The following is a 27,876-nucleotide window of genomic DNA, read 5'->3' as shown; positions in this document are numbered from 1 at the left end:
CTATCTATCTATCTATCTATCTATCTATCTATCTATCTATCTATCTATCAGTAATGAACTTCATATTATAGAACACACAGAAAAGCACAGGAGGCATAAAGCCTGCCTCAAAGAATTTATGATCCAAAAAGACAAGAACTAAAAAGCAGTTAAAATACATAAAGTAAAACATGACCAGAATCTGACAGCATAAAGCAAAAGTGCTTAAGTTCTACTGTGGCTTTAATTTGGTGAATCTAGTATTTGTGAGTGGTTGTCCCATAACTTGCCACCCCTCTATCTCCAAGTGGAATATTGGGTACATTCAGTTTAGGGATGTGTATCACTGTTAATAAGTAGAGTTCAGTCCTTGCTGCAGTAGCTCTGGTGGCCCACATACATGGGCAGCCCAGGAAACCTGAGCTAAATGTTGCTGGTGAAATGGCCTGGGGACTGGTACCAACCTGTGAGAGCCCAGGGCATTAATTTTTCCTGGTAGCCTAATTCAAATTATATATTATATATCTATATTATATATATTATATTATGTGTTATATATTATATATATTGTATTATTATATGTTATATATTTAATTTCTATTTTTATTTCTATTTCCATTTCTATTTCTACTTACATTTATATTTATACATAATATATCTATATTTATATGCACAAAGTAGGGGTTTGTGCTCACTCCTTTTTACATAGTTGGCTGTACAGTGTAAGGGAACTTGAAGCTACCTTGGAAGTGCAATTAAATGGGGACCTGTGTATTATGCTGTCTACATTTGTATGTGTGAAGCACAGTAGGAAAATAATGCCAGCAAATTCCATTTATAGATAAATGTAGGCAGTCTTGGTGTTTTGGGGTTTCTATAACATGCTGAAGAGAAAAAGCATAAATTAGGCTGACCCACCCTGCATATACAGAATTATGTCTTTTTCTGCCAACATTCATCATTTTCCACAACTGGGACAATATAGAAAATAAAATACTGTGTAAGGACACAAATATGCTGCTGAATCAGAATGGGCCTTTGCTGCCTGAGAGACAATCAGCTGATGTTCAATTTTCATGTTAATCGAATTAAAGGAAAATGGAAATTACTTAATTCCATAACTATATGTTCCTGTCAAGTTACTTATTTAATAATTGTTGCTTGCTTGATAGAGGACAAGAAAATGACCTTATAGGAGATTTCTAAGATGCTATAAATAAAATTAAATGTTCCCACTCTACAGTATAGATAAGCAGGAGACAGAACCATGCTTTATGATACAGGAAAAATGTTAATTGTATTATTGGATATGATGTGCTTGATAATTTGGCATCATCTTTAGCAGTAAGCTCAAAAGACCTTCAGCTGTTTACTAGAGCACACTTGAATGATGACACAAGTCTTTCCTCCCCAAAAGTGCTGCAAGGATACAAGTCTTATACTTACAACAACACAAAACTATTTAAGCCTGAGGGCTAAAAAATTCTCACAGCTGCAGGAAAAAAAAATTCAAATAGTTTGAGAGAAGCAGCTGACTTGTTCACACCTGTTTGAGGTACTGCTGCACGTGCAGAAGACACTTCCCACTTGCCCTGCCTTCATAAGCCCCCTGTGCAAGTCCAGTCCAGCACAGAGCCAGTGAATTGGTACCACTGGCAGGGCCACATTCATTTACCTTCAGAGAGAAATATTGATGGCCAGAGCAGACTTTGTTGCTATTTATGTTACCAAGTGTTTACTTCCCAGACAGGCAGAACTTACCCTAATTTTTAGTCTGGGCTATGACCAATCAATTTCCAAAACCAGCATGAGGATCATCAGCCTACTTGTATGTTAACCTAAGCAGTGGGCACCTTGGGAAGGACACAGTGAGAGCTCAACCTGTTCTCCTCAGAGAACACACCAATACTTTTCCAGGGACAAACTGGGGTGAGCTGATGACCTTCCAGGCCAGCCAGCCTGCAGGAGCTATTCTTGCCAATGCAAAAATCAAAGCTGGCTGAGGCAATCTAAAACTTTTTCCCACCCAGTAAGGACTTTTTTACTATAATGACCTCCTGTTAAATCAGTAAATTTTATTGTGCCAGGGAAGACATGGTGTTCATGTGATTATTATTCATTCACCAAAAGATTCAAAAGAAGAGGGCAAGGCAGTGTGTACACTGAACATGGTAGATGCATAGGTAGGACATAAATAAATAACAACTGTCTCATGATGTTTCTATGAAGTAGTGATGTTTTAGGTGGAGATTTGCAGAATTGTTGTTAGTTTCATATTGTTGAGTTAACCTTGTGCAGTATGACTATTTGCAGGAAAAGTCAGGTCCCAGAGGACTCTTTCAATTATGCTGTGACTGTAGGAGCACAGCAGGAGTGTCTATTTTTTATATTTGTGTAATGCAAAATAAAACCCAATGTGGAAGCAGTAGATACATGATTCTTTTAAGAACATTGTTCTGTGTAAAATTTGTTGTTCAGCTCTGTTTTTTAAGTTGGCTATCAGAGTGATGCAGAGGCATTGCAATATACAAAGCAGTATAACTTAGTCTTTGTTCTGTAGGTCAAGCTGAATTAATTTTAGCAGCTAGGAACAGACTGCTGACTAATTTCTTATTTGTTTTCAAAACAAATAGTAATTCCCCTAATAATCACAAATGATTACAACTTAAGAAGCAAATTGCTACCTTTTTTTTTTATTTGCAGAACAGTAGGAGATCAACAAACACTACGTATTTATCTTAATCTGGAGAAATTACAAGGGTGCAAAGATACAGTTGCACAGCTAAAACCAATCTTTTCCCCTCTCTGTCTTTATAGTTAAAATTTTTGAAGCCTGAGACTTCTCTGTTTCCATTATGATCTTTTGCTTCCCTGGGAAGCAAAATCTTTAATCCTTTTAGGCAGCCTCTTGAGTTTTGCCAGCCTGTATCTGAGATTTGTTCTGTGTCTGAAAGTAAAGCGTTAGTGAAACAAAAAATTGTTTCACGAGTACATTCTTTATAAAAATGGTTTTGTACTGGATCCTTCCAGCCTGACATTGCCACTCTCCCTTTGTTGTCTGCAACTGTATTGTCCTCTGTGTGTACACTCTGTGCTGCCAGGTCCTCTCCATTTACAGGACTGCAGGTTTTACTGAAGCATTGGAAGATCAAAAGAGAACACTTTAAAGTTCCATAAAGTTTATCTTTCTAGGGAGGAGATGTTCATGTGTGCTTTTAGCTGTGGAATTCAGAAGAACACCCCAAAATTGTCCTCCTAAATAGCTTTGCCTGTCTTTTAGCTTTGAATCAATAGCCCAGTTAACCAGGCAGTGAGGAATGGGAGGGGGAAGGTGGACAGTCTTTACTTTCCTCGTGGGGGCTTTCCTCAGGTGCCCAGGTTGTGCATTTGGCTGGAGAAGTGGACAACAGACACACAAAGCTGCAGTTTCATTTTGTGCAATATTATGACCCCAAATGTCCGTCCACATGTGGATTAACCTTTGGCACGTGACTTAAAAATCATTAAATATAACAACAATAAAAACGTAAATTTTCTTTCCCTTTATTTTTCTCCCTCACTTTTAAACCTTTAGATATTTTCTAAACTTCTCCTTTCAACAAGAAAGATGAGGAGTCAGTCCTGCTTAGTTACATGAAGCCCAGATGCATGCATGACTCCTAAATCTACCCCTTCAGGAAAAAACCCAAAACATGAAGTAATGAGAAACTCATGACAATATTTGCAAACAGAAATGTTGAGTTGTTCCTAAATCTGTCAGTGACATGGCTAACAGCAAGTCATTAGCTAGGCTCCATGGGTCATCTACACATGCTTTTGTAACATCATGTTACTGTAGTGCTATGAAGTCCTGCTTAACCCTGCAGATAGTCTTTGGTCTTGAAATCTGGGAAAAATTGAAGTGATTCTCCAAGGTCTTTAATCTATTATGAGATTTTGCACATGCCACATTTAAAATAATTTGGTGAGTTGAGAGAAATGTACAGAAATAGATCCATGCTTCTGAGAAGTTAATTAGACCGATATGGGATCAAGACTGGAATAATGACTAACATTTATTATCCTTAGCAGCTCCATGAGCTTCTTTGACTGCCCCCAACAGTTCACCCAGGGAAGAGAGGAATTCTCTTGGCTAATCTGTGGCACTGTCATCTCCTCCTTCATTTAGCTCAAATGTCTTTCTGCAAATTCCTGTCTTCCTCAGAGGGTTTTAACTGGTCTCACAGGTGGAAGCCAGCAGAGAGGGTCACACCCACCTTCCCCCATCCCCAAAGGTCCCATTTGCAAGTGCAACCTACACTTCACTTTGAGCAATTTAACTTGAGGTGCAATGAGGGATATTGTTTTTTCAGTACTGCTGGTTAGTTAAATGGTGTTTCACAGTTGGAATAATATTTTCTTTAAAAATTTGATGTTTATTATTTCACTCTTTAAGCAATATGAGGAGGAAAGGCTGTTTACTTAGAAAGACATAGAGACACACGAGTGATATATAAAAACAAAACCAGATTAATTTACCAATGTGCCACTCTTTGTTTTTAGGTATACAAAAAGAAAACTGAAGCTGCCAAGAAGGAGTATCTGAAGCAGTTAGCTGCCTACAGAGCAAGCCTTGTATCCAAGGTAACACATGATGTATATACATACACACTTCTATATAGTGACATATTGCAAACCATCTTCAGCTGAGCACCGCAGTATTTAGTGCAAATAGCCTTGTTTATTATCACTTTAAACTTGTGTTTAAGTTGCAAATGCTCAATAAACACAGTCATCTGTCCACATAAAGACATCCTTTCCCTCCTGGTCATCAAGACAGCACTTCAGTTTGGGAGTAACATGTAAGTTCAGCAGGGGAAGGAGGTAGTGGCAAATAGACCTCCATATAACAAACATGCCAGGCAGCCACTGTGCTAACAATAAGGAAGAAAAATATATATTACACACAAAATGCCTGGGTTTGGTTTTGTGGGTTTTTTTACTACTGCTTTTTACCTTGCAATCACATGACAGAAATAATCAAGCCCAGATGATACTGCAGATTTTCATAAGAAATGTGAACTTCCATTTTATGTCCAGCAGGCTGTTGTGAGCGTGGCGTAGGTCACCACTAAAGCATTAGTAAATAAAGTACATTCTTTACTGGAACACACCAAATATACAGCCGCTAGCAATTTTCTAAATAGATTTATTCAAACATTCTCAGTACCCATAATTTTGCAGTAGAGTCTTTAGAATTTGTAATAGAATTTTAAATGTCTATTACATTAAATGTCTATTACAATGCAGAAGAATGTGAAATAACTGTACTGTGTCAATGTGAAAAAACCCATTGAGCAACTTCAGAATCATACCAGTTAGAACCACTTGTTTTGGGTCTGTCAAAATAAATTTAGATAAATTTTGTTCCTACTTAAATAAAATTCAGTTTTAGAGGTAAAGAGCACAGTATGAAGGACTGGCATATAGGACATGAGAAGAACTTCTTGGTTAGTTTCAAAATATTTTTGGGGCCCTGCACATAATGATACTCTGTATACTATATTAATTTTTCAGGGGGTTTGCTATATGATTAGCCATGCAAGGACTTTTCATGCATGCTTCTGCATTATCTCTGTATTTGGTCAGTGTTTGTTCTGAATTTAAAAGTCTGAAATATGGCTGCCACCTAATTCATTTTTGGGGGTTTTGTCCTATAACTTTCCATTTTTTATCTGCCATTATAAATACTCCTGCATTTAATTAAAGTTATTTACAGTTTTTACTTTAAGTTATTACCTTTCATTTCTGTATTAGGACTATTTGGTTCCAGAAATAATCATTGCCTTCAGAAAGAGTACCATGTGAACACAAGCAAATCTTTTTGAAATAGCTTGCTTATTGGCAAAAGATAGGTCTAAAAAGCTCAAAATATTCCAGTTTTAACCCAGCTTTTCACTTTAGAAGATAACTTGGCTATCATTATTCAGTACATCATGGACTATTTACGTAACACTCTATGTGGCTTAATTTTGAAATGCACAATATAAAAATGTGATTTTTTAAACAATAAAAGAGTATGTTATGGCATTTTCTGAAATATTGTTTTAGAAAAAAATTTGGAAGGCTCTTGATCAGTTCAGTGCATTAATCCATTAGTGCAAATATTCAAATTTGTTGTTAGTCAGAAAAGCACTGAAGCGTTTTCTTAACTTTTAAGCAATTATTTAAATTCTGCCCATAATGTAATGTTTTCCTCTAGTGTGGAAAGTATAAAAATATAAACTAAATGAAGCTGAGTACTGATTGCTTATTCCCATGAACACACTCAGTGAATCTAAAAGAGCTGGCATGTAACAAAAGCAAGTCCATTTTGGAATAAGGATGTAAAATAACCATTTGTAATATAATATCAGTATATTCTACATTATCATTATTAAATATTTATATGGCACCAGAAGAGTTGTGGTTTTTTAGACAAGCCTGTAAGCATGAGAGAATATATATAATACATAATTAAGGTTATTTGGAGTCAAAATGGTCTTTTATGTTCATGTTGTTACATTACCATCCATAAAAACTACTTTTAGATGGTATTATTAAGATTCCAAGACCTCATTATCAAAAACTTAGACATGCCAAAAGTAGCACACTTTTTCCAAAAATTCTTTATTACCATATTAATGATTTGCTCACAGTTAAATTTTGTGCTTTGTGCCTCACTCTGTGGTACCTCACATTTATAATCAAGTGTTCACCCTGGATCCTCCTGAGTTATATTTACTGCATGTGGTTTAACCTTGCTGCTTTATAGAATTTTCTGTGCTTCTCATCCCAACAGTGCTTTGGTGTAAAGAAATTCTCAATAATACTTGGGACCAGGAAGTTTATATAGTCCATATTTTCAAACACAATTGTGAAATCAAGTTCTTATTAATTTTGTGTATTCTCCTTGGAACATCTTTTTTTCAAAGTATTTGAACAATATTAAGCCCTTCATGTTCATAGCAGAGCTCCAATGACTTTGGGGTGGCAGCTATGAGATACTCAATTATGCTTCATATCCCATCAGGATATGCTTTGGCTATCCAAAAGTTATCCAATTATCAAACTTCCTTTCATATCCCCTCCTAGAGGTCTCTGTCTGCAGGTAGAGGCAGGCATAAGCAGGCAAGGGTTCTGCTCAGGTCCCCTCTGTCCAGCTCAGCAGGTGCCTTACACCTCCCAGAGCAGCTGCTTTTCCTGTTTCCTATCCTTTTGACACTGATTCTGCTGCCTTTTTCATGAAGTACTACTGGTTTTTAAACTAGTGAGCATATGAGAGTCTGTGCATGTTTTTTCTGCATTTGTTTGCAAGTCTTCTCTTTTCTGAAAAGCAAGGTCTGGACATATGCCATGTTCTACCTCAGTAGTCCAGACTTGGAACTGAATTCATGGCACCCACCTTGGCCATTTGAGATTCCAGAATAGTCAAAGTAGAAGATTACAGAGGAACAAGGTAGAACTCCTACTGCCAGGACACTTCCTAGCCACTGCCTGACAGCAGAATAATGAAATTCAGACACACTGGTATTCATACCAAGCTCTGGGGTGGATGTGGAGCATCAGGTGGAGAGAGTGGCCTGCTCCATGACACTCAGCTCCTTGCCCCTTTACTCTGATTTTTTTCTCCCCTCCCCTCCCCTCCCCTCCCCACACACACACAGAGGTCACACACACCCATAGTGTATCTCATATCAGACTGTGTTATTTGACAAAATCATAGCTGAAAAGAGTTGAAGTGTCACCAGCAACTCTGGTAATAGGATTGCCAGTCCATTTCTAGTACACTTTTAAATGCTTTCATGGTGTCTTTATAAGACATGTATGGCTGGCTACCACGCAGTAAATAAGGTAAACATATGACTGTATAAATATGTCAGTATGCATTAATTCCCATTCATTTATAAGTTTATTTCCTGTATTTTCTCCTTTTTTATATTGCTTGAAATTAATGTGTTTTTGAATTTTTTCATGTGTGTAGGAATTGACAGGTAAAGTAAAAACACATAACAAGGCATTATATCTTCTGCTATGCAGATTGCCATATTGCTTATAGTACTGACTAAGCCTTTGCATTGTAAACAAGTGCCTTTATATTTGCCCTTAGTTGCAACTTTTAGTACTATTCAGGTCCAGAAATGCAGTCTCTGGTATCTGGTAATTTGTACAGCATTACATAAAATGCTGTGAATTGCAATTTTACTTTTTTTCATAAAACAAGCACTTTTTCTAGCTTAACCAGCCTTTTTTCTGGCTGACATTAGAGGTTTTGCTGCATCTTTCAAATATATATATTTAACACGGATGTATATGGGTAAATGTAAAATACTTTCATATATTACATAGGCTCATCTATGAATATTTATAAAACTTATAAAATTTATAGAAATATTTATAAAATATATTCATGTTAGGTATTCAATATGCATAACATATTTATGTGCATATAAGTGATACATATATATGTGTAAATTATAACAGTACAACTGTATCTGTTTCAGTAGTACAAAAAAGATTTTTTTTGTCCCTTTTTTATTCTTTTTGACTAGATGAATCTTTAATTCTCCACAATTTCAAGTTTCATGAAGATATATATTAGTGACTATGGCTGAAGCTAAAACCTCTCAGCAAGGGGAATATTATTCAATATCAAAATACTCAGGCATCTTTCAAAACTCTGATGCGGTGTCTAAGTCAAAGTGGTGTCCTCATTTGACTTTGAAGTGAACACATTGGACATTTTTCAGTCTTGTGGACACTGCAAATCCTTTGGACATGTAAAATTGCTTCTTGAAACTTATGGCAGAGTTAGCTTTTCCTAGTCCATCATCTTGCAATTGTGGTTCATAAGCAAACTAAAGGTCATATCTGTAAGGCTGACATTGCCTTAATGCCATTAGCCCAGCAATTTGTAACCAGAGAGTTCCGGGGACCCAAAGTATCTGTTACATTGCCCGTGGTGTAATAAAAATGATCAGCCTAAGGAATTCAAGTCTCTTAAAAATGCAGTGAACATAAATGAAAACATTTGACCTTCTTGTAAAAAGCAATATGGAGACCATGATGAAGAAAAAATAAAAATACAATAATCAAAAAAACAAGCAAACAAGCAAACAAAACCAAAACCCAGCTATAACTCAAAACTAAAATTATAAACTCAGTATTAGTTTCCAATTTCATATATTTATGTGTGAAAGCACTTGCATAACATATAAAAAAGCAAAAAGATATAATAGGTCTCCCTGATTATTCATTTCCCAACTCCTAAATAAATGCGTGTGTGCAGGTGTGCTCTCTCCACAGTTTATTTTCTGTAACTGCATAGCTTCATAACAGCCAAGCTTCAGATGTAGGGGGGCACTTTATCCTGGCTCAGTCCTTCCTGAAATAAGCAGCTGCTGGGGTTTAGGACATTTCTTTTGGGAATAAAATTCTTAATATCTCTTGACAAGAGTTAGTGACTGAACTGTCTTGTCTCCTGGTCAGTGCTTTAACAGGTTGGCTATTGCATGCAAGGAGAGCAGCATCCTTTCTGCTGCTGGAAAAGAGGCACCTGCTGCTGAGAACAGCTTTTCCTACGTTATATCTCGACCTAGTCCATGCAGATGTTTTTGGAATTTCATGAACCAGTTAGGCATTCTCAGTGAAAGCATAAGAGAAAGAATAAATAAAAAATACAGTTATGTTTTATGCATTTTTTTTGGTAGCTATAAGTGCAACAAGGCATATGGCAATATTTCTCTTAAAGCAAAAAACCAGTCCCAGACTGATGACACACACATACAAGTTTTACCTTTTTCCATTAGAATTACTAGATAGAAAAACTATAATGAAAAGCTTCCAAAGCAGGTACTTCCTGCTTCTGTGATATTTCATTCTTTCATTATTTCTGGAATCATTATGATGTAGTCAGATATTTTCAAATTAAATCCTTTATGGGCAAATATGTGATGTATCAGAGTATCTGCTAAGTAAACATATATTTATAAAAGAATTGTCTAATCATAACACAAGTCCAAACTTTTTTTTTTTTTGTCTAGCAAGGAAACCAATGATCTACTGCAGCTGAAAATAAAGAGCAAACTATATTTAAGTTCGTGCCATGAATTTGATTTGAGGCTGTATCATGCGATGCTTACATTCAGCAGTGCAGAAACTGAGAGATGCTCTCACATAATTTCTGCCAAAAAGTGGCAGAAATTTCTTGATCTTGATAGAAGCCAGATTTTGATTTGAAGAGGAACTGTGTTTGTTTTTGAAGTGAGTTAATAAAACTAGATTTCACTATTAGCCTAGTGCTTCCATTTGGGGAATTAAAACACTTGTATCAAATTAAAGTTGCATATCCTTTATCACATGTACCCAGGTTACATTCATAAAACATCCATTTTTACTTACATATCCTAAATGAATCCATGACAATCCCCTGTAGGTGATGACAAAATGTATATTTAGATTTGAAGATGTTCTTCTGAGCCACCTTGACTAATTATAGATGACAACCCATGGCTTACTCCTTTGTTTCTGAAACATCAAGAATGTGTCAAAAAGCTTTCTGAACTCTCTGGGGTCCCAGATGTTGTTATTGCAATAGGTGACTGGAATTAACAAAATGGGAAATGTCATTTGATAAGATCCTCTTGTGACTTAGGTAGGAAGGCAGGTGAGCTGCAAATATGTATATGAGTTATCCGCTGGAGTGGATAGAGTTAAATCAAAGGGACCTCTGTAGGAGTTAAAGAGCTAAGCAGGAAGAGAAAGCAGTGCTGGAGAAAAGTCATTCTTTCATAAGCATCTTCACAGGGGTATTAATAAAATGGCTGAGCCCACGCAGGCTAGAAAAAGGGATTCTTCTCAAGGACAGGCTTGGGGTTGGAAGTCACCTAAAATGTCCAAAATGTTACAAACAGACAGGATTATGTGAACACAGAAAAGCTGAGAGAAGGAATAAACAATTCAAGATGCTCTTTCCACCAAAGAGACAGCAAAGACAGCAGATGCAAACTTAAGCTTAGGTAAGCTTTGTAGGAGCTGCATAAATATGCAGCCAATTTCCTTCTATCTGCTTCTGTAATGTCACAGTACTGAAGATAACTCATTTTTAAGCTGAGTCAGACCTGCCTAAGTTTGATCACAGCCTGCACAGCCTGGACCATCCTGGTACCAGCTGACATAATCACTGCTGTTTCCTGAATGTAAGCTTCAGTCTGGTCACAGAGTCTGAGGCTGGTTGAACTCCTCAGCATGGCTCAAGGACAGACACCAGTCACCAGGTGTGAGTCTGGCATTGTCATGGAAAGGGACAGTGTGGCAACCATGTAGGTTTATGATACATATTACTGTAAAACCTGAATTAGGTTTAGCTCTTTTCCAGGCTTTGAAATCCTCACATAGTGCATGTTCCAGTCTGCAGAGAGAGGAGGCCAGACCTCCATTTCTTATTTAAAGAGAAACACCTGTTTCTGATTTAAGATAGATCTATGTCACACCATTATGGCTTTGTAAAAACAAAAAATAATTCTGAATTTGGAATATATTGTGTTTGCCCACAAGTAAAGCTGCTTACACTGTTTGTTGTTTGCATATTGGCCATAAGGCTTGCTTTGTCCTTGAGGATGTTTCTCAGCATATATTTAAAGGACACATAAGCATCCAGTAGTACCAAGAACATTTACTGAATGTTCTGAATGTATTTACTGAGTATTTTACTACAAAGGAGAGCTTAATTGGTGTTATTAATAAAGAAGCATTTTGATAATATCTCATCTGTAAACAACTGAAATTATATTGCTCCAACTGAAAGGCTTTGATCATTAATTTTCTGAAAACAATAGAACAAGAAAAAAAAAACCTTTTTTCGTCTCTAAATAGAACACCTCTGGTTTCTTTTGGGACAACACTGACTTTTTAGTTTCACATTGCAAGAAGCAATATTAGTTGAGCACTGCATACTAGAGTGAAATTATTGTAAAAATCTATTTAATTCCCACGTATTATTCTATGGTAGAAAAGAATTCTCAATATGAAGCATGTATAAATTATGTAAGTTGAAGATATCCATATACATCATCTGTGAATCTATGTAGTCCTACTTATTGGCAACATTTTTAACAAAAACTGCATTAACATGTTAACAATGGAAATAAGTGTAGGCACTTGTAGATTCCAGGCATGTTTCTTATGGATCAGAGGTCAAAAGTAGTGATCATCAAGTGCGAGTGATTCTCAGCCTCTATTAGTCAGATCCTACCTGTTTTTCATGAAAAATAAAATGGACATCCAGACATTAATACTTAAGTAACAGTAACAGTGTTGGGCTGTGATCCAAATTCTGTTCGAATTAATAATAGATTTTCCTTTAAATTCAGTAGTCTAAAGACCAGGCCCTTTGAGTACTGCCTTGTTAAAACATGTCCTTGCTTTACTTTCAACCACATGGATGTTTATGTTCCAACAGAAATGGGATTACAATCTCCAACAGTAGCCAGAAGGCAGACACAATTTAGAAAGAGAACCAATACCCATGTGTAGGTTTCAAGAGCTGTTTGGTTACACAGATACATAGGTGAGAGCTTAAAGTGTGAGTTTCCAAATTGTTTCCAAGTTTTCAGATTATATCCCAAAGATATGGAGATGCCAAAATGGCATCATCTAGGCTTTTTTTTTTTTTTTTTAATATCACAGCTAAATTGAGCAGGATGTCTTTACCAAAAATAATTTCTCAACCACAGGAGAGAGTTGAATAGGGTGAAATCCCAATGTCACTTTCCTCTAAGGAGCAGACACACTCCCTGTGCCAGAGTGCAGTGTGATAAGAATGATCACTAGGCCCAGGGCAGTTCCCTTCAGGAAAGAATGGCACAACTAAGTGAGCAATGCCTAACCCCTTATTCCTAATTTAATTCCTTAATTTGCCAATAAAGCACAAGGAGTTTTGGCACACAGTGGGGGAATAGAGGTGCATGGGAAAGCTCTCTTTGCACTAAATTGGAAGGGAAGTCATGAGTTTGGTGAAAATCATGGGGAATAACTTGATTCAGCACTTCCCAAACTTTGTGCAAAATTATCCACCTTGAACACTTTCTGTTAAGAACAGTACTCATCTGCATCTGCAAAAAGCCTTTGCTGACATACTGATACACACTTCTATTTCATTTATAACTACAAAGATGCTGCTGTACACACCTTTAACAAAGGTGTGCAAAATTATCCACCCTGAACACTTTCTGTTAAGAACAGTATTCATCTGCATCATCACAGACTTCCTTGAAAATATTATACAAATAAAATAATTTCATGGACCAAGGATCATGCACCACGAGTAATTTTAGTTAATATAATTATACTTGTTATCATCAGAGTTACAGTAGTACTTATTTTGTTCCATTCCTTTTTCTGTATGTCTTCTACTTTCATTATCTTTCTGTTGGGATTTCAAAATGATCTTCCCTTTTTTCTTTGTGTTTCAGAAAAACAACAGGTTCTTTTGGGGGGGAGGGGATGGGAAGGGGATTTCTGTTGTGCCTAAAGGGCAGTCATACTTTCTCTGTACCATTCCATTGCCTTGTCTTCACCTTCTGAGTTTTGTGGTTTTTTGTTTAATTTAGACAAGAGTGATGATGTTAGAAGGAGAGACAGGTCCATAGGAAATCCTTCTCCTAGACTATGAAGAATGTTAAGATTTACAGTAAGGCTTCAGCTTGTTCTCCAGAACAAGTATAAGCCACTCAAAGAGCATAAAGGACTGTTATGAAAAACTGATTTGTCACCCTATTGTATGTTCACTAATGGAGGTGTTAAATACCACCACCTGCCATTAACTAAATGTAATATTCTGTCACCCTCTAGTGGTGGGTGTGCACCACCACTCTCCAGCTAGTTGTCATGGAAGATGTCCTCACCTCATGTCTAGAAGAAGACTTTTTAGCATTTAGGATTTACTAGGCCCCAGTGTTTGGTGGCCTGTGTGTATGGATTTGTAATTTTGGTCTCCACTACAGATATCTGAATTTTGTCCTAGAACTTCATCCTATAAATTAGTGATGGAAATTGTCTGGTTTGGTTTGGGACAGATTAATTAGAGGTTTGGGAGAGCTTTTTAAGTTGTGTGCTGTTTTCCTTGGATAAGTCAAGAGAATATTGGCTGAAATCCAACCTGCAAAGCAGGGAATGTAACTGCATTTGAAGCCCTTATTGGAAAGTCAAATCCATTCTTTCTTAATTCCAATTTTTACCCATAATAAAATTCCTTGTCTAAGGCTGTCTGATACTGCACTGGACCAGTGCAAGGCCCATTCTAGTCTGTGAGAACAGCAATTGAGCCCAAAGTCATAGTGTGACCTGTGTCATACCTGCTTCTTGTTATATTTCACAGCAGAGAGTGATATCACAAAGCTGAAATACTTGATATTGCCTATTTTATTAGGTCCAGCAATACTTACAAAATATGTGGTTTTGACCTATCTGCAGAAAAAAGCTGCAAGTGCAGTATGCTAAAGAATGGCATTTAATGGGTTCATTTATCAAGATTCCAGTAACTGATAATATTGATGTGTTTTCCACTGATATTGGACAATTTGGTTTCAGATCACATATGACTTAAAGCATCCTAAGTTATAGCAAAATACTTGCTCTTAAACTGAAGTGTTGTGCTTTGTACTGGATCAAGAGGTGGTGAAACATATAAAAAGCTGATTCATAGCTTGAGACAACTGAAACTGTCCCTTTTGATCACTTTGCAGAGCTCTTCTCAGAGGTGTTATAAGTGTTATTCATCTCTGACCAAAGACTCTGCAATTCCTCTTAACACAATTCAGCATTTAAAGTATCAAATTATACTATCTATATGTCTGTAATTTTATCAGTGTGGGCCATGCATCCACCACTTATGTGTGAACTCAGAATTGCCCAATAATTGGCTTGGGTTCCCTGTTTCTTTGTTAAAGGTGTGTATGGCAGCATCTTTGTAGTTACAAATGAAATAGAAGTGTGTATCAGTATGTCAGCAAAGGCTTTTTGCAGCACTCATCTCTCCAGGAGGATTAGTTTAGCCAATTTGCCCTTAGACACTTCAGGAGCAATTATCCCTGCTTGGACCACAGAGAGCCTGTCAGCTGCATCATGGAAAGACAAACTGTTTCCATGAGGGGACTGTGCTCTCAGAAAAACTTCCAAGTGTCTCAAGAAAGAACACAGCCTGCACCTCCTGTAATGTGTAATAAGCATGGGACACCCAAGAGGAGTCTCCTGACCATGCTGCTAATTAACAAACCTTCTGAATTTCTGGAATTTCAGTAAACCTGCCCATCATTGCTTCTACACTCAGGAGTGTTCCAAAAATACAACTGGGAAGAGGGAGGAAAATTCTTCCTATGTTTTCATGAACATTAATTCAATGTTTAAAAAATAATATCCGAATAATGGCAGATTTTTCAGCTACTTTCAGGCTTTTATGTCTGCATCTGAATCCTGCAAACATGAACATAATATATATTGCACACGTGTACACCCACATGCGAGCAGAGCTAGGCTGATCCACAGAGACAGAGATTTGCATTAATTTTTCATATTCATTTAATTTTCCTTAATTTACTAGAGAAAACAAGGGTTTTTTTGCTAATGGAACTGCAGTTACACATAGGGAGAAGGAAGTTATCATTCTCATCTTCATCACTGCATATAATGAAGCAATTTCAGTAGCGCTCATGTCAACAGATTGTTGGTGATGGTGCATCCTTCAGAAGGAATACAAATAGACTTCACTGACCCTGGAGTGCTGAGAGTAACATGAAACTTACTCTGACTTGTAAACTGAGCAAACATGACACGGAGATCACAGAATAAGGGCTTGTATTCCTCTTTAAGCCTTGTTTTGACAAAGTGACTTTCTCCAGAGGGACATTTCTGCCATTTTTTTCCCAGCATGTTTCACCTTTCACTGACTATTAATCCCAGTATGACTTAACTTCAAATTATGATTCCCACCTATAAGCATATGTGAGTTAATTCTTACATTTTTTCTAATTTATTTGAGCACACAGTTAGCATTATCTAGGAAAATAAATGTATGAAAACAATTGAGTAAATTGAGTTTAACCAAATGTAGCAAGTTATAAATATTAGAACAAAAAGTGTTATTAAAATTCATATTCATTCATAGGGAAGTTTTATTACTAGCAACTTTAAGAAATCAGGACAGACCATAATATTTCTGAAAATTGCAGTTTCTCATATTCTATGTAGTATTCTTCTAGCTTTAGACTAAAGATAGCTTCCCTATATCTGGTACAGGCTAACATTTATATAGCTATAAGTTTTAAACAGAATTTTTGGATTAATAAAGCATATTTTGCTAAAAGAGAAATTATTCAGAATATTTCTATTTCTCTTAATGCATGGCTTATGTAATATGTTTGATGGCATGGATAGCACTCCAACACAAAATATTTCAAAATAAAGGCATTAGCACAGCAGCTAGTGTATTTTTTCCATGCAGCAGAACAGCTGAGGATGGGATTTAACATCTTCATCATGTCAACTAACTGATAAATAACTATTAGCAATATCAATGTATATGGTAAAAGACCTTGAAAATCTTGTCCATGGTTTGCAGATGGAAAAACAAAATCACTACAGAGTTTTTCTGTAACCCACCCTCCTAATTCTTCTTTCAACTAGGCCATGGAATCTGAGGACAATAATAGTGGCTGTTTATGTGAAAAAATGTGTCAGGCTTAGTTGCCTTGGTTGTGTAAGATATTAGATCAGTGATGGCAGTTCCAAGTTTGGATAAAGAAAATGCCAGGCTAGACCAGGAAATGAAGGACCTAAATTACTTTTTATGTTTTTTACAATGTTGAAGGCAAAAGTGCAGGTAAAAAGGGATTCATTATTTTTCTAGAGCAATAACCAAACTCCATTTCAAGGAAAATTTGATGGTCCAGATAAATGTTTGCCTATGGTTGGCACTTAGACTTCAGGATGGGTAGAACAGCCATATTTGGTAACTTCTAAGCAATTTCTGATTTTTGTTTTCTCCAACAGAGCTACAGTGAACCTGTTGATGTTAAAGCCTCCCCACAACCTCAGATGATGAATTCAAAGCAGTCAGTGTTTCATGGGCCCGCCCAGGCTCACTCTGCACTGTACCTCAGTTCCCACTACCACCAACAACCAGGAATGAATCCTCACATCACCGCCATGCATGCCAATATCCCCAGGAACATAGCGCCCAAGCCCAACAACCAAATGCCAGTGACTGTTTCCATAGCAAACATGGCTGTGTCCCCTCCTCCACCGCTTCAGATCAGCCCCCCTCTGCACCAGCATCTCAACATCCAGCAGCACCAGCCGATCCCAATGCAGCAGTCCATTGGAAACCAGCTACCAATGCAGGTCCAGTCTGCTTTACACTCACCTACAATGCAGCAAGTAAGCTGGGGTTTTTCCGTTCTCTTGGGAATTGTTTTATTTTTGGGGAGGGTGTGGGAGGGGAGTCATCCAGAAGTTGGCATAATGAGAGATATTTAGATTAGCTTTAATTTTGCAGGTTCCAAACCATGGTAGTATAGGCTTAGTCTTCCAAGGGCAAGAACAAATGAAAGAGTTTAACTAGAGGATGGAAAACTGCAGTAGAGGTGTTTGTGCTGGCGACAATGTCCATCACTGTCCATACATCCATCTGCAAGTCTGTGGCTACCCTGAAATAGTGAAATGCAAAGCCTTCAGGAGTCACACTTTGCAAACAAAAGGCAGGCATGTCTAGAAAAAATATAATTGTAGCTTATGCTGTTATCCTTGTGCTGACTGTGATGTGGAACTGTCAGGGGAAACGTAAAGCAGCCCAGGTTGGGCTGAACTTACTAGATTAAGTGAACATGAGTGTGTTACATTACTCCACATTCACAACTTCATTTTGCTGAATAGATATACCTTCTTTTTACTGTAAATGGGCTGTGTTCACCATCCCAATATGGGGCTTTTTTGTTTGGTTTTTTTTTCCCTACTCTGAATGTTTTAGATAGTTGATTCTCAATACATTTCCTATGAATTCTGATTTAATGCAGACCATCCATGGTATTGTGCCTTCCAGGCTTACAGAGGAATATAAAGAGAGCAGATAAACTGTTGATTGCATGAGAGAAAATTTCCTTTTGTATTGTATGAGATCTGACTATCAATAATAATATCTTGCTTTGCAAAGTGGCATTAAAATGAAAATTTTTTTGAATGGAAGTGCAAGAATCTACGAAATTTGTATACACAAAACTTGTCAGTACCGGCTGATAATACATAGTCATGAACTTGCTCCATGTTTTATATTTCTCTAAAAATTCACCTTTGCTAACAAGGCATTTGCATTTGCTTTCCAAACCAGAAACATTTCATCTCAAGATTGGTCTTTAGAATTGAGAATACTTCAACACAAACCATAACTTCTTGCCAGGAGAACAATTTAGCAGGGGAAGAAATTTTCCAAAGCAGAAAAAAAAACCCAAAAGTGTTGAAAGCAATTTGGACTGATAAACTTAGTTGTTCAGGAGATAAATCAAGATATGGTCAGGATGATTTGGATTCATTCAGAGACTTTGATCTTAGTCTCAGGAGTGATTTGGAGTAATCAGAAAGGAAAAGTCGTGAAGTGTTCATAACTTCATCCTAGTTCGGTCAATTTGTCACTATCAGAGAAAACAGACTCAACAGACTTATGACCACGCGTATGTGGAGTCATGTCTTCATGGAGGTTTTCCTGCAGTTAGTGTGAGTGTTCCAGGAGAGCCATGCTCAAGTCTCAGAGAAACTCAGGAGCTGACCCCAAACCCGGGCAGCTGGAATCAGCTAGAGGAAGTCCTAGGCAGGTGAGCCAGGAGGGTCTGACTGGAGATCCTAAGCCCAGAGGAATCCTAGTTGAACCCGAAGTCTCAGAGCAGTGAGAGACAAAGCAATACTCTGGTTCATTTACCAAACATGAGAAATTACATCTGTGACAGCCACCTGTTGAGATCCTATAGCTATATTTCAATGAGTTTTTAGTGCACAGTGAGTCAATCTTCCAAGTTCAGATTGTTTGCCAGCTTCAGTGTCACTTGTGTATTAGTCGTCCAATGCAGAATTCCCTATGTCTTTTCCAGAATTGTTAGGCATAATTTACTGAATAGATTTGAAAATCTGTCTCTATTTAGTGAATTAAGAGTAGAGTTGGGACTAACAAAATATGTCATGCAGATGTTAGATACTTACTTATTTATACATAAACTATCATTTTTGTATGGATAAACACTTAGGCAATACTTTAAACTCTCTACCAAAGAAAAGCTAATGTAGTATGAATCTGGTAATGTTTTATTTTGCCAAGTTGCAAGCTGGTAGCATAAGGTGTGTGCATCCATGGTTTGGAAGTACTTTCAGTCATCTGTGAGATATATGGCACACAGTTGACTTGTTTCTAGCTTAAGAAAAAATACAGGATGCTCGGTTGTAGAAAACAGGTCTCTAGAAGTCAGAATGTAGACCTTTATCATGATGAGTCTTTTTTTTTTAACTAAGGAAAATTACAGTTAAATAAAATTGCTGTACTTCTGTGTTCCTGTTAAACTCACAAAATTTTAGGTCAAATGCTTTTTACTAACTCATATTGCTTAGTTAGAAAGGCTGATGCTTTTAATGAAGATACTCTGGTGAGATATTTCTGTTTCACTCAAGGTACTTGTTACTTGTTGAAATGCTTCGCTGCCATGCTTTGCCTACATGTCTCTTTAATCATGATGTAATATCTACAAGCCAATTTATATTTCTTACACTCCTGCTTTTGCTTTACAGTCATGCAGCTTTTGAGCTTGAGAAAATCTGTGTCATTTCACTTTGGAATATTTGTTTGGGGTTTTTTTTAACATATAACAGCTTATAGAGTTTGTGAATTGAATTTAAATATAGCAAAATATGTATTACATTATAGGGCTGGAGGTGTACTGACAATACATGATTTGCCATGACAGAACAGAACAGAACAGAACAGAACAGAACAGAACAGAACAGAACAGTGGTATCTTGCTCAGTTTCTTAAGTATGACCCTTTTTAGTCAAGAAATTATAGAAAACACAACACCAGGATTTCATACTGTGTTAGAACATAGAAGATAGGTTGGTCACCAGGAGGCAAATAGCAAAAAGTCAAGAGATTACAACCTAAAAGTAAGGGCCTCTTTCTGGCTCAATTGTCAAAGGACTCTGCTCTCCCTTCTGGTTGAAATAGAGCAAACACTCTGCTGATCACAGAGCTTGTTAAAGAGGAAAAGATGTAGTGGGAGAAAAATTGAGCTCTCCCAGCAGCTCAGAGTCAACAGCAGTAAGGAGAAAGAGGAAGCACCACACTGTCTGTCTGGCCTATGGTGAGGAGGGAAGGGGAGGTCTGGATGTGATGTTCAGTCCCAAACAGCACTGTGTAGAACACTCTCCTGAATAAAAAGCCAAGAAGAATGGAAGAATATTAATTCTGAGAAAGCAGAGCAATAGTTGCTTTTAAACCAATGTTTTTTCACTTCCCTCAAGTTGTTTTATTTCCTCCATGCTTAGGTATGGCCACCATAAACCTTTCCAAAGACTCCATGAAGGTAGCAAGAACAGAAACTAGTTAACATACCACTCCCTAGGGAGTGACTTGCAACAGGAGTAATTTTCCTTTTTGGAAGCCTCAGCACTATTCATACTAACTAGACTAATACAGTATAAGAAAAAAAAAGGCAAATTTTGTCATGTCATACTGCAGCAAGAGAAGGCAAGAGAAGAGTAAGTCTGCCAACAGCTTCCCAGCAGAGCAGTTTTCTACTGCAGGTGTTGGCTCACCTGGCTGGGCACCTTCATTGCAGACTGTGCTGGAGGCATGTTAGAAGTAGAAATCATCAATTGTGGGTTCTCTTTTATTTTTTCTTTTTTTCTTTTTTTTTTTTTTCTTTTTTTTTTTTCCTTTTTTTTCTCTTTCTTTTCTTTTTTTGTCCTTTTTTTTCCCCAAACATCCCTCTTTGAAATAGTTCATGTCTCACCAGTGGGACACTCAACAGTAGCAGGCTCTGCAAATCCCTGCTCTCAACATATCCCGTGCTTGAACTCTGGCTCTGTGACATTTGGTCAGTCATTTTCTCCAGGAAAAGGAGGATAGTTTCTTATCAAAGGCCATCTCGTAGAATGTCTGAAGGACTGCCAGCTCCAAGAAAAACCACAAAGAGATCCAGATTTCAGTCCTGGCAGGCAGGAACACAGTTCTCCAAAAAACATTGTGCGTGAAATTCACAAACTCTTCTATGCAGACTTTGAGGAGGGTCTGCTAAGAAGTGCTGACCTGAGGAGAGAGTTCTGTTCCTGCTGCTTCCAGGACAATGAGCTGGTCTTCATCAGCTCTACAGGGAACAGCATGTCCTTCTCCATATCCAGCACTCCTTGCCTGCACGTGTGCAGCTGCCAAATCAAGAGTGACTGCCAGCTGGGGAAGGGCAGTCTCCTTTGAGGATCCACAAAAACTACAGAACATCAAAAAAAGCAGAAGTGTTGGTAGCCAAAAGTCCTCAGTGACTGCACAATTTCTGTTATTTTTAAAATCAATTAACTCTGTGGAGTATGCAGCTGATGCAATGCATCCAAATTTGTCTGAAATGCAATATAAAATTTCGGTATTAGCATTTTGGTCATATGCCTAGTATAAGTAATTATTTTTTAACTTCTTTTAAACAAGCTCTATTTTGAGTTATCTAAATTGTAACTTCTTGGAGGTAGATTATTTTGTCTTTTTTTCTCTTCTATTCCAACAGTTAATTAATAAATTTTAAAAAGGTCATTACTGTAGATCTTTGGGATGCTTGTTTACAGTGATAATCCTTTTAAACTATAAAAAAATGACCATAATCTCTGTTCTAATACTTAGTTCAAAATTAGATCCTGATTTTTATTAACTTCTAATTCTGAAATTCATTCTATTTTTCCTAAATATCATTAACAGGAGCTGTGTTAAAGTTTTACTTTTCAAAGTCAAAATCCACTCTGACGTAGTTTTTCTTTTATCCACCTTTGACACACAGGTAGACTCACGGTAGATTTGAAGAGTGTGATTTTTCTTTCATTAAATGCTCATATGAGCATCTTATCACTGTATAATTTTTTGACTGATACAGAGTTTTCTCTCTCCAGTCTGTTTCTTAGGTTTGACATGATGTTTAATTTTTACTCAGTTGGCCTTAGATGATCTGATTATTAACGCTTGTCATTCAAATCAGCACAATTTCTCCAAAGTTCAGGCTGAAACAGCAGCTGAAGCTGCAGCCTGTTTTCACTTGCAAGGTCATTCTTTTCTTTCTCTACTCACATGGAGATTTGTGCCTCTTTCTGAGCATGCACCTCTACCCAGCCTGTTCACTGTGCTCTTTGGTGTGAAGAGTGATGAGACTGAGGATTCACTCCCTCCTTAATACACCCAGATCTTGTTAAGGAGCCCTTCAAGTAGCCCTACTGGAAGCATCACCTTCCCTGCTCAAAATCGTGCACCCAAGCATTGCATGGGATGGTGAGTCCCATGTCCAACTCTGTCCCATTTCAGTTCACAGGTAGAGGAAACAAAACTAAATTCTTAATGTCTAGTAGCCATGGCTGCAAGTACCTATGCATAACAAAGCATCAGAAGATTAATGTATGTCACTTTTTTTTTTAATAATAACTCATTTTAGTCTACTTTTAGGTATTTTTTTCCCTTTAGAAAATAAATGTATACAGCAAGATGATTGCATAGCCTGCCAAAAATAATAACCTCATTTTTTTCTGATATATATTTTATATACAGCAAACTCAGGAACCTGCTGTATTTGTCCAGATTTCTTCTTCTTTTTTGTTAAGCTTTGTCTTCGAATGAGGTCAAGAGAAAAAAAAAATCATTAATATCTGTCAACTTCCTTTATAACCTTAAGGAAAAATCTTTGTATGATATCACACAGGCAGATTTTCAATTTCCTTGTGTAATAAACAGATGCTTTAGGATTCAGATATAATTTAAAGGTTTAAAATATCACATTGAGATTGATGAATAAATCAGTTGTGAAGACAAAAACATTGATGCCTGTTGAAAATACCTCTCCAGACAGGCAGGAAATGAAATTAGTTCCTAGTAAAGTGTGGATATGAGGATCACTCTTTAGTTCTGCTGCAGGCTTTTTAGGACTTGCTACAGTGGCACAACGAAACTGCTAGGGCTACAGAAATCTAATTAAAGAGCAAATGTCCCTCCTGACATCAAATTAATCTTTATCAAGTTCCCTATTTTTATTTCAATCTGGGACAAGAAAATGAAATTTAAAATTCTAGGCATGTTGCAAAACAGTTGGTGATTTTCTCTTGAGCATTACAATGCAAAAACATTCAGCATTGTTTAATTAGACCTCGAAGCACTCATTTTCTGAGCACTTTTTATTTCATCATTGTTTGTTAAGGGCTTACATAAATAATACCCAAATATTTTCCACAAGCCTGGTACAAGGCTGTTTCCCTCTGTTGTACAGATCTGTATTTTCAGAGTTTTTTCTCTTGATAAAAAAGCTGAAGTAATTTTTGTTTACATCTTTAACAGTACCATACTTTATCAGTCCTTCGTACTGAGTTGAGGTTGCTTAAATGATTTGGCTGTAACAAGCATGCTTTCCATCACCCACAGTGCTGGTATTCTGGTAGCCCTCAAACCCCCAGAGGGACCACTGAGACCCTTCTAGGACTGGAGCCTGGCACAGATATCCCTGCATCATGTTAGCATTTATCACCTGAGTGTGCCCTAAGAAACAGAGCCCAATCCCAGGCAGCCATAAACTAAATAGAACTTGTCAGGTACAAGGTGAAAGCATTGTTATGCCTTATTTTGCAGGTAGAAGAATTAAATTTGGCTCTGCAGCCCCAAACTTAACATGAGAGGTACCAATTCAGTCCAAACACACGTGCACATGTGCTTTGCTGGAAGAGAGCCAAGGCAATTTGGCTGTGGTCACTCAGAAAACCTGAAAAAATACGAGAATCCATCTGCACCCAGTTCCTGAATTAAAACCCAGGACCATTCTCTGACACCTACGCTATTTATTTATCCTAATTCCAGAAGAAATTGAATGGATATTGTACTGATGGTTTCTTCTTTGGATTTGGAGGAACTGTCTCCTTGCTCCATGAGTGTTGTCCAGACTTTGTGGATGCTCCCTCTCCCTGGAGGTGTTCAAGGCCAGGCTGGATGGATCTATGAGCAATCAGGTTTAGTGGAAGTTGTCCCTGCCCACCAGATGATCTTTAAGGTCCCTTCCAACCCAAACCATTCTATGATTTTAGGAGTACTTGAGTCTCTGTGCCTGCTCACTTGCATGCTTTGCTACTGGCTACTGTCCCTATATAGTGTTTTTCTTGGACATATGATAGATCAGGGGATTTGCTACCAAAGGTAAATCTAAGTGCCTGGGGGTAGGATGTGTTTCTGTGGTTGGTTTCCTCTTACAGCTAAATTAAAAAGGTCTTATGGTTGGTGTTTTGTGTAAAAATGATGAAGATGGTATACAAACCCAAATTCTCAGCCTTCTAATTACACAAAACTCCAATTAAAGTCATTGGGAAATCTGCTCAATTACCATTTCCTTTGGATCTGTTGCAGGTATGGGGGTCTCTGCAGCTCACTGCACAGATTCAGAGCCTGGTGAAAAGGCAGTGCATGAGCATGGGGGTTACAGTCCCCATGGCTGTAAAACCCACCATGGGAAGGCTTTATTTAGTCTCATTAACAGGGCAGTATATAAATAACATGGCAACTAGATGCAGAATTCAGCTGTGAACTTGCTCACTATTAATGGTCTGTTTCTTGGTGTCAACAGGGATAAAGTGAGGTTTCCAAGAGTGCTTAAGGTACTGAAGTGTTACTCAGGGTATTCTCCATATGGAAAAGATTAAGAAATAAAGTTGCAGTCATTTATGGCCTAGACTAAAACCCATGATCAGGATGAGTGGAGCAAGGTGGCAGTGTACATGAGAGGTGGGGCAAAACACCTGCAGGATCTCAGGGAATAGTCAGGGAAGAGAGATGAGAAGAAGGAAGCAATGTTCCATTTGAAGGAAGGCAATTTCTATGGATGAAGGGGGCCAAGTGAAAGCTGAGAATATTCATTTATTTTGACAAAAGGTAGGGTGGCTGCCTTCTTAAACCTGCAGAAAAAACATCTGTCCACAAAATGTTGTAATGAAGGCTGTGTAAGAAAAGCAATCACACACAACACACGAACACTGAATTAACTAAAAGCTATGGGAGTTAATTCTGTCTATTCTGTATGTGATCTTTGGCTGGAAGGAGTGAGTTTCCAAACTAGGCATCTTGGTGCAAGTTCGATTTCTCATTTAGTAGCTATGCATCCAGTTTACTTCAGTGGGAATTGTATGCCCTTGCCCCAGGAAGAAGTTTGGTCTGGATTTTTTCAGTAGACATCAATTGCTTTAATACAACGTTCCCATGATTTTACCCAGTACAGCTCTTCCTACTTTACAGGAACATGATGCACAGGATGAAACAGATAAGCTAGCCTTGAAATTTCAATTGTTCTCCGGTTTTAAACACAATATTTAAACATCAGAATATATCAAAAGAGCTAAAAATGATTATGACTTTTCATATGACAGAAAATTCAGGGAGCAGGTTAGATGTCTCTTTGTAACTTCCACTTTTTTTTCTCATCTCCTTGGTTTCAAAAGCAAGTTATTCTCTGCTACTTTTGCTACATTAGTCCAACAACTGTTAAAAACCTTTGGTTGAATTTCCGTTTAGTTGAGAGAGAAGTGAAAATAAAAGAAGCGGCAGATGGTCCCTTTGTGACTGAATGAAGAAAAAGGGTTTTGAGAACAATACGTGAATAGGTGTAGTCTAATAAAACAGTCAACCACCTGCTGCCTACATCCTTCAAAAAGATTCTGTTGCATATTCTGGGAATTAGTGACTAGTGTGTATGCTTACGTTTAATCTAAATGGAAGCTCTAAGGAGCAAACAGACCTTTTTGTCCCAGTGCTGATTGAGTTGTTCTCTTGGTTCGGAATTGTTTCTGCACTGTCTCCTTTAGTTCCATCCTGTGACTGTGTAACTGCGAACAGAGCTTTGGCAGTGTTTCATTTCTCAAACTGAAGAAAGATTTTAAAACTTAGAAAGCACCTACACATTTTGGCCTATTTTAGGTTTTATAACCAAAATCTCACCTGGAAAAGTAGTATTCTCTAGCATTGCACAGTACAGTCTGCATTTATACTTTTTTTAATGCACCCAACCTGTTACTCTTTTTCCATTCTTTGTAATGTACTTGTTTTCTCCTCTAGGGATTTACTCTTCAGCCTGATTATCAGAATATCATCAATCCAACATCAACAGCTGCACAAGTTGTTACCCAAGCAATGGAGTATGTTCGTTCAGGGTGCAGAAATCCTCCAGCACAGACTGTGGACTGGAATAACGACTACTGCAGTAATGGGTAAGCAGCCAGTGAATGCCACCTTGTGTTGAGCAACATTCATGACACAAGTATATGATAGAGAATTGGGAAACAGCATTGTTTCCCGTTTCCCTACAGTGTTTCTGAAGTGTATCTGTGATGGCCCCGTATTTATTCAGCAGTTAGTCTGTTGTGGGAGAGCAATTGTTCAATACATATATTTATTAGACATCTGTCACCTTTTCACAGCACATACAGTTTCTAGGTCTCAGAGAACCTTGCATTCCATAGAAGATCAGAACTGAAGTCTTAGGGAGAAGGAGTAAGAAAGAAGTTTTAAGATCACTGTGTATCAATGAGAGGCAAATGACGTGAACTATTTTCTAGTCTGGGTCATGCAAATAGCTAGCTGGGTCATGAAAAACCACATCAGTGAGAAGCAGGGCTGATACATGGGATACAAGATACATGGAAGAGAATTGCATGAAGAACACATGATTGTAACCAGAAACAAAACACCATACCTGTAGGAGCCCTATGTCCTCAATATAAGGTTAGTAACCCCTTCAGTCCTTCAACTTCTGGCACCCTGGTTTTTGTGGAGCCATGTTACTGTGCCACAAACTGCCTGGAAACATTTAACACTGAGCAGAAGGTATCTTTTCAGTTTTAAATTATAGATGTTGTGCCTTGTGAACATGCCCACCAGCCTGACATCCCCTTGATTTAGCCTGAATCCCCAAGGCAATGGAAGATAAAAGCTCTTCCTTGCTCCCAAAGTGCCAAATCTAGCCCAGACAAATAAACAGAAAGCAGAACTAAAGACCAGTTTCATCCATTACATTTACTTAAACCGAAAATTTCACTTGCCTTATTGTTTTAAAGTGTTCCTGGAACTCAAATTAGAACTGAATAAAAATAATTTTCTGGCTGCTAGTTCAAAACAACACCTTTGCTACAACCTGCTGACACTGAGGCGGACTTTAGCTAGTCTGAACAGCAGCATCATTCTTTCCCATACCTATCACTGTTGCCCCATGACTTGCCACTTGTTCAGCAGAACAGTTTCACTTCTGTGTTCTACCACCATGTCAAGATGTGCTGCAGGCCCTAATTGAAATCTATCCAGCCCACAGACTTTTACAACCACTTACACTGAGCTCTGAATAAACTGTCCTCTGTCAAACAAGCCACAGCCACCTGTGGATTTGATTCCTGGTCTCTTCTGGAACAAAGCAATGTGTCATTGTTCCCAGAAGTGCTCTCCAGGTGTGCAGTGGGTGTAACTTCCCATCCCCAGCAGCTTTCTCTGAGCACGTATGCCTGTAGATAGCCCACCCTGTGTAGAGAAGACTTTGCAAATCAATGTGAACTTAATCTTTGCTTGGCTTCTGCTGTCCCCTTGCAAAT

General features: G+C 37.7%; 1 protein-coding gene across 2 annotated transcripts in view; it reads left to right on the top strand.

The window, feature by feature from the left end:
* TOX (thymocyte selection associated high mobility group box) overlaps positions 1 to 27,876 on the top strand; it is a 218,777-nt gene that overhangs the window by 188,124 nt on the left and 2,777 nt on the right. For both annotated transcript variants that reach the window (XM_066563405.1, XM_066563397.1), the window contains exons 6-8: positions 4,522 to 4,602; positions 17,044 to 17,430; positions 26,354 to 26,505. In XM_066563405.1, coding sequence (XP_066419502.1) covers positions 4,522 to 4,602; positions 17,044 to 17,430; positions 26,354 to 26,505 — 620 coding nt within the window. The remainder of the gene's footprint in view (positions 1 to 4,521; positions 4,603 to 17,043; positions 17,431 to 26,353; positions 26,506 to 27,876) is intronic.

The sequence above is a fragment of the Molothrus aeneus genome, chromosome 1 (assembly GCF_037042795.1).
Source record: "Molothrus aeneus isolate 106 chromosome 1, BPBGC_Maene_1.0, whole genome shotgun sequence".
NCBI classification, from domain to species: Eukaryota; Metazoa; Chordata; class Aves; order Passeriformes; family Icteridae; genus Molothrus; species Molothrus aeneus.
This window is presented reverse-complemented; position numbering and strand designations above follow the sequence as displayed.